The following is a 17298-nucleotide window of genomic DNA, read 5'->3' as shown; positions in this document are numbered from 1 at the left end:
GGGTTTAATTAATTTTACTAAGTCAGTGCTTTAGCTAGCTAGCTAGCTGTTCTCTGTGGGGTTTAATTAATTTTACTAAGTCAGTGCTTTAGCTAGCTAGCTGTTCTCTGTTTGTGGGGTTTACTTAATTTTACTAAGTCAGTGCTTTAGCTAGCTAGCTGTTCTCTGTTTGTGGGGTTTACTTAATTTTACTAAGTCAGTGATTTAGCTAGCTAGCTGTTCTCTGTTTGTGGGGTTTAATTAATTTTACTAAGTCAGTGCTTTAGCTAGCTAGCTGTTCTCTGTTTGTGGGGTTTACTTAATTTTACTAAGTCAGTGCTTTAGCTAGCTAGCTGTTCTCTGTTTGTGGGGTTTACTTAATTTTACTAAGTCAGTGATTTAGCTAGCTAGCTGTTCTCTGTTTGTGGGGTTTAATTAATTTTACTAAGTCAGTGATTTAGCTAGCTAGCTGTTCTCTGTTTGTGGGGTTTAATTAATTTTACTAAGTCAGTGCTTTAGCTAGCTAGCTGTTCTCTGTTTGTGGGGTTTAATTAATTTTACTAAGTCAGTGATTTAGCTAGCTAGCTTTTGTCTTTTTCTGTTGTGCTTTAACTATGTGTAGTATATAATAAAATTGTGGTCTCGAGGGACTTCTTTTTATTAAGCTCTCGTACATGTCCTAGACACTCTCCCTTTTTTATGATGTTTAAAATGACTGATTAAGTGTCCCTTTAGCTATTTGCTGTTGCTAGTTTGGCTAAGTAAAAGTTCAGGCATTTTACTTTTGTTTTGGTGGTTAAAAATGGCTGTCAGTGGAAGTCTAGCTAGCTATTCTCTGTTGTTTATGCGATTCAGTTGGACTAGGTCAGTGTTGTTTTATCAAGCTAAACAAGCTGTTGTTTATAGGGTTTAGCTAGTTTGTGAAAATGACTTTTAGATCAGCCATGTTCTGTTGTTTTTGGGGGGTTAAACTGGCTAGGTGAGTGCAAGTTGAGACATTCTCTGTTGTTCATGGTCTTTACAATGGCTGGGTGAGAGCTAGTTTTTACTTGTAGATAACTAATCAATGCTACCAAAAATAATAAAAAACAAATATTGTTTAACATCTGTCCTGGAAATGAGATTTCTTCTGGTCATCACTTGTCAGCACACTGCAGACAATTAATGTCTTGCTATTATGCAGGAGTGTCAATCACCACCTGTATGAAAAACATCATTAAAAACTACATTTAATAAAATTGAATTAATATTAATAACAGAGTTAATCAAATAAACAATTTAATAAAAAAGTTATGCTAAAAAATAACATAAAATGTTTTTGTTAGGAACAGGAGAACCATTATGTTGGATGGCAGCAATGAATCTGCGAAGGAAAAAAGTAAAACCAAAAGAGGAGGCAGCATATTTTACATCTGTTTGTAAAGACAAAGACGGGTTTGATGTAAAATATATAAATTCAGAAAAAGGTATGAACTTAAAGTTTGTCAATAAATATGCAATTAGCAACACAAACTTTCAGGACTGTAACATCTTAGCCTAACATGTTCTCTTTTTTGTAGGCCGTGGGGTATTCAGCTGTGTCCATTTTGATAAGGGAGATTTCTTATTTGAATACAGAGGGGACCTGATAAGCAAACATGAATCTGAAAACAGACAGAAATTATATCATGATGCACTGAAAGTATTCATGTTTGAATTCCGCTACAATGGAAAGCTCTTTTGGTATGTATTTTTTTTTGTATAAGAATTAAGAACATAGCAAAGTGATCATTTTGGGGTTGAAAGTGTTTTATTCTAATGCTAAAATAATCTGTTCTAATTCATATTTTCAGTGTTGATGCTTCTCTGGATGATGGCTCTCTGGGGAGACTTGTAAATGATGATCATCTTAACCCAAACAGCAAAATGAGAACAATCACAACAGGGGGGAAACCCCATCTGTGTTTATTTGCAACAAGAAGCATAAATCCTGGAGAAGAGATTACATACAATTACGGTGACTCTGAGTGGCCATGGAGATGCAAGGTATTTTCAGAATAATGTACATTGAAAACTAAAAAAATGTAGATGTAATGTAATAATTGCATTTTGCTCTGATTGATTTTGTTTTTATCTGAAGCCTGAATACTTACATTTTCAGATAGTCAATGAAAGAGACCAACTGCATCCCCAAGAGCAGACGTCCAACACAAAATCTGAGGTACGTTGGGAAGTGTGAACATAATTTATTTAGAATAACCGGCACCCATTTTAACTGAATTTAGCTAGTCTGTGTATTTAAGCTGTGTATGTCTTAGACCTGTCTTGTGAGTACAGTGTGTTCAACAAGGACATGCATCAGATTTGCAGTCACAGTTAGTGTCTGTGTGTATCAACATGTGTGACAGAAACATTCTACATGAGGACTTAAGTACTTACTAGGACTGCATTGTTTACTGGGAGTTTGTGTGTTACTGGGTGTGTGTGGCCAGACCTGTTTTATAAGGTCACTATGCTTTACAGGGGCTCTGCAGATATCTCTGCAGATATTTTTCAGTGAATATTTATATCAGCCTGTGTGTGTAGCATATGACAAAAGTGTGGTCTCGAGGGACTTCTGTTTCACAAGCTGTAGTGCATGTCCTGAACAGTTTTGTTCATCATTTTATTACAACATTTTATTTTATTAACAACAAAGAACTACATAGAATTGATACCAAGCAATGATGGCAATGTAAAATATTGTTTCTGACACTGTTAGGCTGTTCCTGCACAAGAAGCTTCTAACAGTGTCATAGTGCCTGCCCTGCCTCCTGTTATAGAGATGGAACCGGTATAATTTTATTCATCTTTTTATTATAACATGTTTAACAGATTCTGTCAACAGACCATGGGTATAAATACAATTTTACATATGCTACTTTTTTTTAGAACATTACTGAGCGAACAAATCTGGTCACAACCAGCCCAATCCTGGCCAAGAAGGACCAGCAACAGTCTCAGCCGCAAAATTTACAGGCTCTAAGTAAAGGAGAAGAGGTAAGTTAAAGACAATGTGCTGTGAGTATGTGTAAGGTGTCTGTAATTCTTGATGTTTGGGCCCTGTAGGCCTGTCATGATAACTATAGTATGATACCATGTTATGACACTGATATACAGTCATGGCCGAAAGTGTTGGCGCCCCTGAATTTTTTCCAGAAAATGAAGTATTTATCCCAGAAAATTATTGCAATTACACGTGTTTTGTTATACACATGTTTATTTCCTTTGTGTGTATTGGAACAACACAAAAAACAGAGGAAGAAAAGGCAAATTTGACATCATTTCACACAAAACACCAAAAATGGGCCGGACAAAATTGTTGGCACCCTCAAATTTATATTTGGTTGCACACCCTTTGGAAAACATAACTGAAATCAATCGCTTCCTATAACCATCAACAAGCTTCTTACACCTCTCAACTGGAATTTTGGACCACTCTTCTTTTGCAAACTGCTCCAAGTCTCTCATATTTGAAGGGTGTCTTCTCCCAACAGCAATTTTAAGATCTCTTCAAAGGTATTCAATGGGATTTAGATCCGGACTCATTGCTGGCCAATTTAGAACTCTCCAGCACTTTGTTTGCATCCATTTCTGGGTTTTTGGGGTATGTTTGGGGTCATTGTCCTGTTGGAAGACCCATTTACCTAGGACGCAAACCCAGCTTTCTGACACTGGGCCCTACATTGTGACCCAAAATCCTTTGGTAACCTTCAGATTTCATGATGCCTTGCACACAGTCAAGGCACCCAGTTCCAGAGGCAGCAAAACAACCCCAAAACAGCTTTGTACCACCACCATATTTGACTGTAGATACTGTTTTCTTTTCTTTCTGTTTTCGGCAAATAGTAGAATGAGTTGCTTTTCCAAACAGCTCTATCTTGGTCTCATCTGTCCACAAGACGTTTTCCCAGAATGATTTTGGCTTACGTACATTTTGGCAAACTGCAGTCTAGATTTTTTATGTCCCTGTGTCAGCAGTGGGGTCCTCCTGGGTCCCCTGACATAGCGTTTCATTTCATTCAAATTCAACCGGTAGTTCGAGCTGACACTGATGCACCCTGCACCTGCAGAATAGCTTGAATTTCTTTGGAACTTGATTGGGGCTGCTTATCCACCATCCGGACTATCCTGCCTTGCAACCTTTCATCAATTTTTCTCCTCCATCCATTACCAGGGAGATTAGCTACAGTGACATGGGTTGTAAACTTCTTGATTATGTTGTGCACCGTGGACAAAGGATCATCAAGATCTCTGGAGATGCACTTGTAACCTTGTTCTCAAGTCCTCAGACAGTTCTCTTTTCCTCTTTCTGTTCTCCATGCTTAGTGTGATACACACAGACACACAATGCAAAGATTGAGAACTTCTCTCCTTTTTATCTGGTTTCAGGTGTGATTTTTAAATTGCCCACACCTGTTACTTATCACAGGTGAGTTTGAATGAGCATCACATGCTTCAAACAAAGTTATTTACCCTCAAGTTTGAAAGGGTGCCAACAATTTTGTCCGGCCCATTTTTGGAGTTTTGTGTAAAATTAGGTCGAATTCACATTTTCTCCCTCTGTTTTTTGTGTTGTTCCAATACACACAAAGGAAATAAACATATGTATAACAAAACGTGTAATTGCAATCATTTTCTGGGAGAAATAATTTGAGGTGCCAACACTTTCCGCCATGACTGTATATGCAGCTAATTTGTGTGGGGGGTGTGTCTCTGTGTTTGAAATAATTTTAGCCAATCATATGGTTGCAACTGTAGTGATGCATCAAGTATAAACCAGCATTTATCATATAATACCACCTATATTACCCATTTAAATAAATGATTTAACCAATGCATGTAGTTCTGGTTGTGTTCAGCTTTAGTATGTGTTGGATGAATAATGTCTAATAAGAACACCAAGAGAATATGTTGGTGCTTGGTTTCTATTAATAGAATTGTTTGCCTGTACTTATATTTTCAGATAGTCAATGAAAGAGACCAACTGCATCCCCAAGAGCAGACGTCCAACACAAAATCTGAGGTACGTTGGGAAGTGTGAACATAATTTATTTAGAATAACCGGCACCCATTTTAACTGAATTTAGCTAGTCTGTGTATTTAAGCTGTGTATGTCTTAGACCTGTCTTGTGAGTACAGTGTGTTCAACAAGGACATGCATCAGATTTGCAGTCACAGTTAGTGTCTGTGTGTATCAACATGTGTGACAGAAACATTCTACATGAGGACTTAAGTACTTACTAGGACTGCATTGTTTACTGGGAGTTTGTGTGTTACTGGGTGTGTGTGTGGCCAGACCTGTTTTATAAGGTCACTATGCTTTACAGGGGCTCTGCAGATATCTCTGCAGATATTTTTCAGTGAATATTTATATCAGCCTGTGTGTGTAGCATATGACAAAAGTGTGGTCTCGAGGGACTTCTGTTTCACAAGCTGTAGTGCATGTCCTGAACAGTTTTGTTCATCATTTTATTACAACATTTTATTTTATTAACAACAAAGAACTACATAGAATTGATACCAAGCAATGATGGCAATGTAAAATATTGTTTCTGACACTGTTAGGCTGTTCCTGCACAAGAAGCTTCTAACAGTGTCATAGTGCCTGCCCTGCCTCCTGTTATAGAGATGGAACCGGTATAATTTTATTCATCTTTTTATTATAACATGTTTAACAGATTCTGTCAACAGACCATGGGTATAAATACAATTTTACATATGCTACTTTTTTTTAGAACATTACTGAGCGAACAAATCTGGTCACAACCAGCCCAATCCTGGCCAAGAAGGACCAGCAACAGTCTCAGCCGCAAAATTTACAGGCTCTAAGTAAAGGAGAAGAGGTAAGTTAAAGACAATGTGCTGTGAGTATGTGTAAGGTGTCTGTAATTCTTGATGTTTGGGCCCTGTAGGCCTGTCATGATAACTATATTATGATACCATGTTATGACACTGATATATATGTAGCTACTTTGTGTGGGGGGTGTGTCTCTGTGTTTGAAATAATTTTAGCCAATCATATGGTTGCAGCTGTAGTGATGCATCAATTATAAACCAGCATTTATCATATAATACCACCTATATTACCCATTTAAATAAATGATTTAACCAATGCATGTAGTTCTGGTTGTGTTCAGCTTTAGTATGTGTTGGATGAATAATGTCTAATAAGAACACCAAGAGAATATGTTGGTGCTTGGTTTCTATTAATAGAATTGTTTGCCTGTACTTATACTTTCAGATAGTCAATGAAAGAGACCAACTGCATCCCCAAGAGCAGACATCCAACACAATATCTGAGGTACGTTGGGAGTTGGGAGTCAGTCTCGTGTTAAGCATTCGTCAAATAATACTACTTATTCTGTTAGAACATGTTTTGTGATTACTATGCTGGACCAATTGAGGCATGAGAACCTGCAGTTACTTATTTTACATTTTTGTGCTTGCTGTTGCCTGCCTCATCATATTGAGATGCCACCATATTGAGCCCTTTTTTGTGGCTCAATATGAGCAAGGTGGCACAGTTGCTTATGGAAAGCTGTTGGTATTTTTACCTGGCTTACCCTGAAATAAATGATATTGAATGTGCTTGATACAAAATTATACAAAATGTGCTTGTGCTTGTGCTGTGTACCTTATTTTAATAATTTTGGTAAATGTTGGCATACAAGTACATTTTTTCCATCATATAACTATGTTGCCATTAAGTAAAATTTCTGAACTGTTTTAGCTGTTGACATACAATGTCCAATCTACATATTTTGGAGTACAACATTTTTTTAATAGTGTTTCTTTTTTTTTACCAGGACTGTCAACATAAGATAGTCATTGCAACTGTTTCAAGCATGAACAAATGTGTCGCATGTGATGGACCTTTTGCATCACTCAAATGGATTGGTCTAAAGTGTAAAGGTCAGTAACAGTCATAGTGTATCAAAAATCTTAAAATCTTTATTTCAGATTAAGGTGATATACTTGCCATTGTCATTTTTTACATAATCTGGAAGGTTATATATTAGGCAGTTATGTGGCCTGGTTCTTTACAACAGAGTTGTGTTAAATGTCACAAACGTACAGTTTTACAAAATCGGTGTTAAGTTTGTATAAAGCAGTGGACTACATTAGTTTTCATCTCCTGAATTATTTTGTTGATTCTCTTGTAGTCTGCTCTTGTTTCTGGCACAAAACCTGCTTTACAAAAATGGAAAAGAATGTCCAAGTCTCAGTGTCATGGGTATGTATATTCCGTGTTTTTTAAGAGTTGCCATTTATTGCCAAGTGTTACATAGTAATGTTCTATTTTCTGGTATCAGGGAGAAAGGGATTCAAGTTCAGATGAGGATAAATCAGATGAAGAGTATGTGCCAGAGACAGACAACTCAGACAGTGAATCAGACAGTGCAGTGGAGTCTCCAATAGAATGGCCAAACAAAATCCAAGTCAATAAGCAAAATGTGAAAGCTGTCCACTCCAACTTCACCAAATCTGGCAGTTTGAAGTTAGACCAAAAAAATAAATGCAGTGGAAAACAGAGTGAAAAGTCGATGGAAAGTGTTTCTCTAGACAAAGAAGCTGATTTATTTTGCTATGAGGAGCAGGTTTCAGGTGTAGAATCGCATGGTGAATCAGACAGTTCTACAGAATTAGAAGATACACTTTCAAATAAAGATCAGATTGAGCTTCTTTCTAATTGCAAACTGTCCTCAGAAGCTGCAGCTTCAGGCAGGAGACCAAACAGCTTGGGTTTAAGGTTAATAACTACAACAGAACCAGTGGACACTCACAAGAGTGAGTGTGAAGATTTTCCAGATGCATCACTGACAGGACAAGGGGGTTCAACAGCTGTTGCTGATTGTCTTCAGTCATCTGAAATTTCTTGTTCTGAAAACAAGAAGAACTACTGTTACATTTGTGGAAAACCACAGTCAAAAATTGCTCGTCACTTGAAGACCCACATGGCAGAAGTTGAAGTTGCAAAGGCTTTGTCATTTCCAAAGCATTCAAAAGAACGTAAAACATTACTGGAAAAAATTAGGAACAAGGGAAACTATCAGCATAATTCAAATGTTTTACAGAAAGGAAGTGGCTCGCTCAAAGTAAAAAGAAGACCAAACAGAGCCTGTGACTCGAAACAATTTGTGCACTGCATGCATTGCAAAGGGATGTTTGTGCGCAAAGACCTATGGAGGCATGTAAAACGATGTTCTTCAAAGCCTGGAACTGTAAACGCAGAGAAAGGAAGAACCAGGGTTCTGGGTCTGGCTACTCTGGCAGAGTCTACAGTTTCACAACAAATATCCCAAGGGGTTTGGAAGCTTTTAAGTGCAATGAAGCAAGATGTGATTGCATCTGTTGTGCGCAATGACTTTTGCATTCTGCAGCTAGCACAGTCTTTCTTCAACAAACATGGGAATGACCCAACCAAATTTGAGTACATTAGGCAGAAACTCCGTGAAATTGGAAGGTTTTTGCTGACTTTGCGCAGCGAGTCTTCTGTCTACAGCCTAGAAGAGGCTGTAAAACCTGCCAATTTTTCAAAAGTTATTGAAGCAGTTAAGAAGGTGTCAGGCTATGATGAAGAAATGAACTGCTACCAAACACCAAGTCTAGCTCTGAAACTGGGGCACACATTGCAGAAGGTCTGTGAGATCATTCACTGTAGGGCCCTTATGGCAGAAGATGAAGAGTTGATCAAGTCAACGGAGACATTTAAAAAACTTTATACCACTAAATGGTCAGAGCTTGTTTCACACAGGGCTTTAGGGACACTGAGTGAAGCAAGATTCAACAAGCCATCAACACTGCCTTTCACCCAAGATGTTCAGCTTCTTCATAAACATCTGGAGACAGCTGCAGATGCAGCATCTGAAAATCTGAGGAAGACACCCTCACCGCAAAGCTATGCTGAGCTTGCCAAATCTACACTTGCAAGGATCATTGTTTTTAACCGGAGACGTGCTGGAGAGGTCTCAAAAATGCATCTTAAATGCTTTCAAGACAGGGATAAGACTCTTCTGCATGAAGATGTTGCATTTGGCCTTTCCAATTTCGAAAAGAAACTTTGCAGTCATTTCTGCAGAGTTGAGATCAAAGGTAAAAGAGGCAGAAAGGTCGCTGTCCTTCTCACACCAAGCATGGTTGATGCTCTGACACTTTTGGTCAGCTCAAGACTACAATGTGGAATTCCAGATGCAAACAACTTCTTGTTCGCCAGACCCAGCTGTCAAAGTTATTACAGAGGCCAGGACTGTCTGAGGATTTATGCAGTTCAGTGTGGTGCACAAAATCCGGAACATCTCCGATCAACACACTTGCGGAAACATGTGGCTACTCTCTCACAAGTCCTCAATCTGAAAAACAATGAATTGGATCAAGTTGCAGACTTCTTGGGACATGACATTCGTGTACACCGGGAGTACTATAGACTCCCCGAAGCAACAACTCAGCTGGCTAAGATATCAAAACTCCTGCTGGCTATGGAAAAAGGATGTCTTCCCGATCTGCAGGGCAAATCACTTGATGACATTGAGATTGAAGGTATGCATTTACAAGTGCATTTTGGCAGTACCTTAAGGTGGGGCACATTTAAATGTTTTCTAGTAAGCTTGGTAGTAGAGAATGGCAGTGGGACCAAACCTTTCTTTCCTATAAATAACACTTTCAATCAAAAGAAAAAATCAAAAATTAGTTTGAATAAAACTGTTCCATTTGTTAGACTTAAATACAATTTGGGAATGCAGTGTTTTGATCTAGCGGCATAACATTTAGCTTTGTTTGTTACAAATGATGTCCTTTTAAAAGGCTAAAGTTTTTTACCTATTCAATTAAACTTGCTTTTATTTCTAAGATGAGATTAACCCAACTGATGACAGCGATGGCAGTGAACCTGATAATGATGCTGCAGATGATGCCATGAGTGCCCCAAGACAGACTGGTAAGAATTCTAGTATTAAATATCCATGATAATGCTTCTCTTTTAATTTATGGTATCATTTACATAGTAATCTTTGCCCACTTGGCCCTTTTTGGACCTGATTAACGGGGTTGTATGAAGAAATATGGAATCCAAACAAAGATTTTAGTGTTCAACTATATGACAAGTGGACTTAAATTGGACTTGAAATTAAATAAAAATATATAATTCATATAAAACAAGTAATTTTATGTGTTCCATATACTTCTACTGTACGTACAGTTTTAGTACACTACTACTATATAGGAGTAGTAAAATATGCTTAAAATACATTGTGAAAGTAAAGTGAATATAACAGAAATACTGTAAAAAAGTTCTGTAAAATAAACTTATTAAATTATACTATCAAGTGTTGAGGTATTTTACTGATCCTTATTTTGTTTCCTGTGCCTGCAGTAGAGATATGCAGTACTGGATATATTTTTGTATTTTATATTCTTAATAGCTTTTATTTTGATAATTTAAATACACTTTATAATCTGATTATGATTCTGTGGTTATCTGGTTATTCAAGTAGTCATGTAATCAATATACAGTGCCTTGTATTTGTATTGATGGACCAGCACTGTGGCACATAATTGTAAATTGGATCAAAAATGAAGCATGTTTTTTTTGTTTATCTTAATTAAATAAAAATCTGAAAAGTGTTACAGTGGTATGAAAAAGTTTGGGCACCCCTGATAATTTTTATGATTTTCCTTTATAAATCACTGGTTGTTTGGATCAGCAATTTTAGTGAAATATATCATATAGCAGACAAATACAGTGATAGTTAAGAAGTGAAATGAAGTTTATAGGATTTACAGAAAGTGTGCAATAATTATTTATACAAAATTAGGCAGGTGCATAAAGTTGGGCACCTCAACAGGAAAATAACATAAATATTTAGTAGATCGTCCTTTTGCAGAAATAACATCCTCTATACGTTTTCTATAGCTTCCAATGAGAACACTGGACCATTCTTCTTTACAAAACATCTCCAGTTCAGTCAGGTTTGATGGTTTTCGAACATGGACAGCCCGCTTTAAATCACACCACAGATTTTCAATAATTTCAGGTCTGGGGACTGAGATTGCCATTACAGAATATTGTACTTGTTCCTCTGCATAAATGCCTTAGTAGATTTTGAGCAGTGTTTAGATTCGTTGTCTTGTTGAAGTATCCAGCCCCGGCGCAACCTTAACTTTGTCACTGATTCTTGAACGTTGTTCTTAAGAATTTGCTGATATTGACTGGAATCCATGCGACCCTCAACTTTAACAAGATTCCCAGTACCTGCAATGGCCACACAGCCCCAAAGCATGATGGAACCACCACCAAATGTTACTGTGGGTAGCAAATAACTCAATTTTGGTTTCATTAGTCCACAGCACCTTATTCCAAAATTAAACTGGCTTGTCCAAATGTGCTTTAGGATACCTCAAGGGACTCTGTTTGTGGTGTGCGTGCATAAAAAGTTTCTTCAGCATTACTCTCCCATACAGCTAAAGTGCGCTGAATAGTTGAATGATGCACATTGGCACCATCGGCAGCGAGATTATGTTATAGGTCTTTGGAGCTGATCTGTGGGTTAACTATGCCTGTTCTCACCATCCTTCGCCTCTGCCTCATATCTGTCTATCTCAGATTTTTCTTAGCTTCCACTTCAGGCCTTAATAAGAACTGTGTCTGTGGTCTTCCATTTCCTCACTATGTTCCTCACAGTAGAAACTGACAGCTTAAATATCGAAAATAGCTTAAACCAAAATGTTCAGGTCATTTGAGAGTTGTTATGAGGCTCTCATGTTGCCACTCTTCAGAAAAGATGCAAAGGGGTAAAAAAACTTGCAATTGGCTACTTTAACCCTTTCTCATAATTGGATTCACCTGTGTAGGTGTAGGTCAAGGGTCAATGAGCTTTCAAAACAAATTTTGTTTTCCAATAATTAGTGCTAAAGGTATTAAAATCAATAAAACAACAAGGGTGCCCAAATTTATGCACCTGACTCATTTTGTATAAATAATTATTGCACACTTTCTGTAAATCTTATAAACTTCATTTCACTTCTCAAATATGACTGTATGTGTCTGCTGTATGATATATTTAACTAAAATTGCTGATCTGAACAACCAATGATTTATAAAGGAAAATCATGAAAATGATCAGGGGTGCCCAAACTTTTTCATACCACTGTATGTGCAGGTATTCAGTCCCATTTACTCTGAAACCCCTAGATAAAAACCAGTCTCTACAGAAGTCTCTATAGAAGTGCCTATAGAAAGTATTATTACCCTATTGAAATCCTTTATACCCACATTATTATTATACCCTGAAAATCAGAATAAAACCAGCTGTTCCTGGATCAGTTCACTGCTAGTAGTGCATGGTCACACCATGGTTAGAAAGTTGCTTTTTAAAGAGCTCTGTGATAGAGTTGTGGTAAGACAAGTTAGGATGAGGGTGCAAAACCATTTCAGCAGCTCTAATGTTCAGAACATTAGTAGAACATACCGTTCTGCAGTAATTGTATTATTATTATAAAGTGCAAGTAAACATTTTATATGGCAGTCTCCAGATAATGTTGTATTATAATTTAATGTTCTGTTTTTTTAGAGACACAGAAGACCCAGCCAGATGCAAGCAGCATTGCTGGTGGGTGTTTTTTGTTTGACTGAAACATATTAGCAACTTTTTTTTGTTTACTGTGCTTGAAGTAGATAAATGCAGTTTTAGAATAAAGGGAAAGTATTTAGATTAAGACATTTTTTAATTTTAGCTTTGTATTTTTCAATTAAAGGGACACTATGTAGGATTTTCTTAATTATTCATATTTTTTTTAAGAAGTAAATTTACAACTTCAAAGTCACTGTTCCACTTCATTGAGGTGTAATAGGCAGAATAACATTCCTCTCGTGACTGATCTGGGTTGCACTGTGTTAAAACAAGGCTATGTACGTTCTGAGAGCCCCGACAATAATTAACATAGTCTTGTTTCAACACAGTGGAGATCAGATCAGACATGAGAGGGATTGTTTCTGCATATTACACCTCAATGGAGTGGAACAGTGGTTTTGAAGTTGTAAAATGTTCTCTTAAAATATATATATATATGAATAATCAAGAAAATCCTACATAGTGTCCCTTTAACTGAAGTATTCTCTAAATTTTGTTTTTACCCTGTGAGGTTATTGGCTGGTTAACACAACAAAAAATCAGATTTTTGACCTGTGCACGTTATCTGATTACTCAATTGTGTGTAAACATATTAATTGGATTACTGACAAACTGATGTTCTGCTGTATTTGTAATTGAAGTGCATGTTAACACATTTTTAATGCAGCCTTTTAAAGCTACTTAATTATATATATTTTTTGTTTTTATAGAGATACAGAAGACCCAGACGGATTCAAACAGTGCTGCTGGAGGGTCTAATGGTATTTTTTGTTTGAGTTATATTAACAATGATCCTTGTTTCTCCTGTGCTTACAGTAGAGATGTAGTACTGTGTTTTTTTATTTTCCCTTCATAATAGTCTTTAGTTCTTCTACTATCATTAAAACAATTCTTTGATCCAATGATCATATTTCAGCAAGTGCTAAAAACCCCAGGAAGAGGACAAGAACGCTGTGGTCAAAGCAAGAGGTGATGGCTGTGATGAAGCATTTCAAGCCTCACATAACCAAGGGAAATCTGGCAACCATGGCAGAATGTCAGCAGTGCAAGGATGCTGAAGACCCTGTGCTTGCCGGTCGAACAGCACAAAATATAAGAGATTTCGTTAGAAATCGAGGAATCACCAATAAAAGAAAAATGCAGTCAAGCTAAATATATTTTGTTTAGGGACATGTGAGTTCATGTTCTTCTTTTTTTTTGTTTGTTTAGGGACATGTCATTTATGTTTATCTGTTTACTTCTTTTCATAATCAAGGAAATAGTAATTTATTTTTTTTCCTGCAGCAGAGTAACTAGAAATGTTATTTCTGATTTGTTTCTGATGTTAAACTGGTACTGTTGAACACAAGCAGGTAGAACATGTCCCAATATCATTGTTTACAAGGACCTGCAGTCATGTGTATATTTGTGTGTATTCAAGTACCAGTAAATCATTGCTGTCCCAACAATACATTGAAATTGTAGTTTTTGTGTATTGTTAATCAAGTGTCCTGGTAAAACTGGTATGTCCTTGCAAACCTCTTTCTAGCCATAGGCGGGAGATTATCAGCATGTCTTCATATGCAAGTATTTTGTCAGGTTGGAATATAAAGAGTTCCAGTTTGTGTAGAGAAGAACTAAGGTGATATCTGCATTCTGCAGAGAAAATGTATATTTTTAATCTTACCAGCATCTCTCTACAGCAAAGGGAAAGGTGGGTCCCCTTAAACCACGTTTCAATTGGTTTGGCAGGGAAAGTCCTCATAAGACTTAAAAACCCGTATGTGTGTGTGTGTGTGTGTGTAGAGAGACCAGGCTTGAGGGGTGGTAATTAGACCTGATGGAGGGAGGTGTTGATGGCAGGTATGAGGATGCAGGTTATGGCTGCTGATAAGCTGAGCCTCAGAGTCTGACTTTTACCTTTTCTTTTTTCCTTTTTCTTGTGTTTTTCTCTACTTTTGACACTTCTCCATCGCTTCCTTACCTTCTTCACACCTTCTGTCTTATCTCCAGACTCTCAGGTCTGCTGGTGTGTAGTGTTAGTTTGGTTTGTTTAAAGCAGCCATGTTTCACAGATATAAAAAAAAAGAAGTTAGATGTGCTACAGAAAATATTGTTTCAAGATTGATCCCTGAAATGTGTCTGATATTACATGCATATATTTAGAGGATTTCTATTTAAGCATAACATGAACAAATTTCTTGTTTGATGAGAAAATGTATTGTAAATCATAATTGTAATTATAATAGAACATATTTAATCATTTTGATGTAAATCTGCAAATCATATAACTTGTGCTTTCCTAAACTTTACTTTAATACTCACCAAACATTTCATTTCATTACAGTTGTCTAGTTTTTATATCTTTTTTCAAATTTAGAAATGTGAGATTGATTCCTCTTACTGATCCAAAATTATTAATTGGAGTAGAAGGTGAATAGACATCTACTCCAAGTGTCCTTTAGAAGTGTCTCCAAAGCCCTCAACATTTTTATTATATTTTACTTATGATAAAAAAGATTTTTTATCACCTACACTTGTAGCCACATTTACTGGCCAAATTAATTTAACATTAAAGGGTTAAATTAAAATTAAGTAGCAAACAAGTCAACACCAGCAGATGACATGATGTTGATCCACTGTGTCAAGTCACTTGTATCAAGTCCAAAGTCAGTACAGTGTTCTCCCACAAAATCTTTTATGGAGATACGGATTTCATTTTCCAGAAGGACTTGGCACACTGCCCGTAGAGCGAACACAATTGCAAGTAATATACATATATAAACTTTAATGAAACAGGAATAAGGATGAAAAAACAAACAAGACTAACTAACAAAAACAAGAAATAACCTGAGACAAGAAACAGCAGCCTAACCAACCTGAAAATGTACAAGAACCAACAAACTACACTGAAAAACACAGGGGCTTAAATACACAGAGACAGGATGAGATCGTGACACCATACTGCCAAAAGTATTAATTGGTTTTATATAATATTTTAGTTTTTGGGGTTTTCATTGGCTGTAAGCCATAATAATCACCAACAATAAAATAAATAAATGCTTAAAATAGATCACTCTCTGTGGGAAATACATCTATATAATATTTGAGTTTCACAATTTTAACAGAATTTTGAATTACTGAAATAAAATTTTACTTTTCAATGGTATGTTTCTAATGTTTTGAGAGGTGCACCTGTAGCATTTTAGCCTTTTTTCTTTGAGTTTGAAAATGTAGAACTTAAGCAAAAGAAGGAAATTCTATGGTGAATAGCAGGAGGTCATTCTTAGTCTTGTGGTCATTTTATCTTTGTTAGAGATGCTGAGGTCTGGCTCTGCTGCTCTGGTCTGTTCTGGAGTTAAGTGGATGGAAGCACTGACTTGCTGCTCTGGAGTGGGTGGATGGGGCAAGTCTGGGCTCTCTGGCAGTCTGAAGGATTTTAGCATTCTCCTTCAGAAGAGAGAGAGCGCGAGAGAGAGAGAGAGAGAGAGAAAGAGCACTGCTGATCCAGATGACTTACGATTCTCCCAATCTCTCTCCATATAGAGATGGGGTGCTTATTGCAGGATATAGAGTATCTAAAGCCTCTTGACCGTTTCTTTTTCTTTCACTGATTGCTTCTTGCAGCACGGCTGAAGTGACCGCTGAGTTTTTGTCCCCTCCCAGCTTTAAAGTGATCTTTCTCCTCCATCCCTTTCTCTTTTTTTCTGAGGAAAACCGAATCCAGCACATCACACACAATGACAGGTAATACCCGTACACTGCAGCTCCTGAAAGGAGGGCTAAGTAGCAGCTTCCTCTTATTTATAGTTTTACATGCAAGAACACGGTTTCTGAAGCTGTGAAGAAGCACTGATACCCTTTTAAAATATTATATTTATTGCTATAAAAGAGTTAAAGCAAATATGTACAGTACCAGTCAGGTGAAGACTAGCACACGCCTCCTCCGATACATGTGAAGTCAGGCTCCGCCTCTTTTTGAACTACTGCTGATGCTGTAGCATTGCCGAGTAGCATCACAGCGCTAATGCTTGGAGGAAAGCACAGCGACTCAGTTCTGATACATCAGCTCACAGACGCAGCCTCGTGCTGATCCACATCACCCTAGGAGTGATGAGGGGAAAGAAAGAGTGCCATCTACTGTACCCACCCAGAGAAAACAAGGCCTCTATTGTGCTCTCTCAGGGCTCCGGCAGCTGATGGCAAGCGGCATGCCCAGGATTAGAACCAGCAATCTCCCAATCATAGTGGTAGCATTTTAGACCACTAACCCATTTGGCAACCTACTTAGTTGGGTAATTTTTGCTGTAATGTGCATTAGAATTACTCAAATAGAATAAAAGCCTGGGTTAGAGGGTCACATCCACTTCCTAAGATATGAAGATTATACAGTTCATTTCTACAAGTCATGTTGTACAGACAGAAAGGATTTTTATTGGAAAGTCATGAGCAGTAGTTCCACGAGACTTTATGAAATGTTCCATTGACAGTGATGAGCTGTCTGCTGAGAATGAGACTATCCTGGACTATCATATATTCATATATACCATTCAGGTTTTAAAAAGATAAAAAAAAAAACTAAAATGCAATGTTCGCACTATGTGAAACTCCTGCTCATTTATGAGCATGATACAGCTCTGGAAAAAATTACGAGAGCACTTCAGTTTCTGAGATTTTACTATTTATAGGTTTA

The 17298-nt window shown here is 37.1% G+C and overlaps 2 protein-coding genes across 9 annotated transcripts in view; both read left to right on the top strand.

Annotated features, from left to right (window-relative positions):
* The window catches only part of agbl4 (AGBL carboxypeptidase 4), a 678742-nt gene that overhangs the window by 258254 nt on the left and 403190 nt on the right, over positions 1-17298 (top strand). The window lies entirely within an intron of this gene.
* Positions 967-13790, top strand: LOC111192707 (histone-lysine N-methyltransferase SETD5). Of its 8 annotated transcripts, XM_049486045.1 has the most exons (15): positions 967-1445; positions 1539-1701; positions 1812-2004; positions 2120-2179; positions 2720-2791; positions 2890-2997; positions 4964-5023; positions 5566-5637; positions 5736-5843; positions 6242-6301; positions 6807-6912; positions 7164-9934; positions 12567-12605; positions 13337-13387; positions 13543-13790. In XM_049486045.1, exons 1-12 carry the CDS (start codon positions 1292-1294, stop codon positions 7256-7258), a joined length of 1251 nt encoding a protein of 416 aa, XP_049342002.1. In that variant the 5' UTR covers positions 967-1291; the 3' UTR covers positions 7259-9934; positions 12567-12605; positions 13337-13387; positions 13543-13790. The 8 variants fall into 8 exon arrangements, with proteins under 8 accessions (XP_049342002.1, XP_049342004.1, XP_049342005.1 ...); XM_049486051.1 differs by lacking the exon at positions 967-1445 and having other exon boundaries at positions 1526-1701; XM_049486047.1 differs by lacking the exons at positions 2120-2179; positions 2720-2791; positions 2890-2997.

The sequence above is a fragment of the Astyanax mexicanus genome, chromosome 12 (genome assembly GCF_023375975.1).
Source record: "Astyanax mexicanus isolate ESR-SI-001 chromosome 12, AstMex3_surface, whole genome shotgun sequence".
NCBI lineage: Eukaryota > Metazoa > Chordata > Actinopteri > Characiformes > Acestrorhamphidae > Astyanax > Astyanax mexicanus.
This window is presented reverse-complemented; position numbering and strand designations above follow the sequence as displayed.

Bases quoted from the DNA above. Each gene is read 5' to 3' on its own strand.
- LOC111192707 (XM_049486044.1), top strand. From the start codon at position 7,545: ATGGAAAGTGTTTCTCTAGACAAAGAAGCTGATTTATTTTGCTATGAG.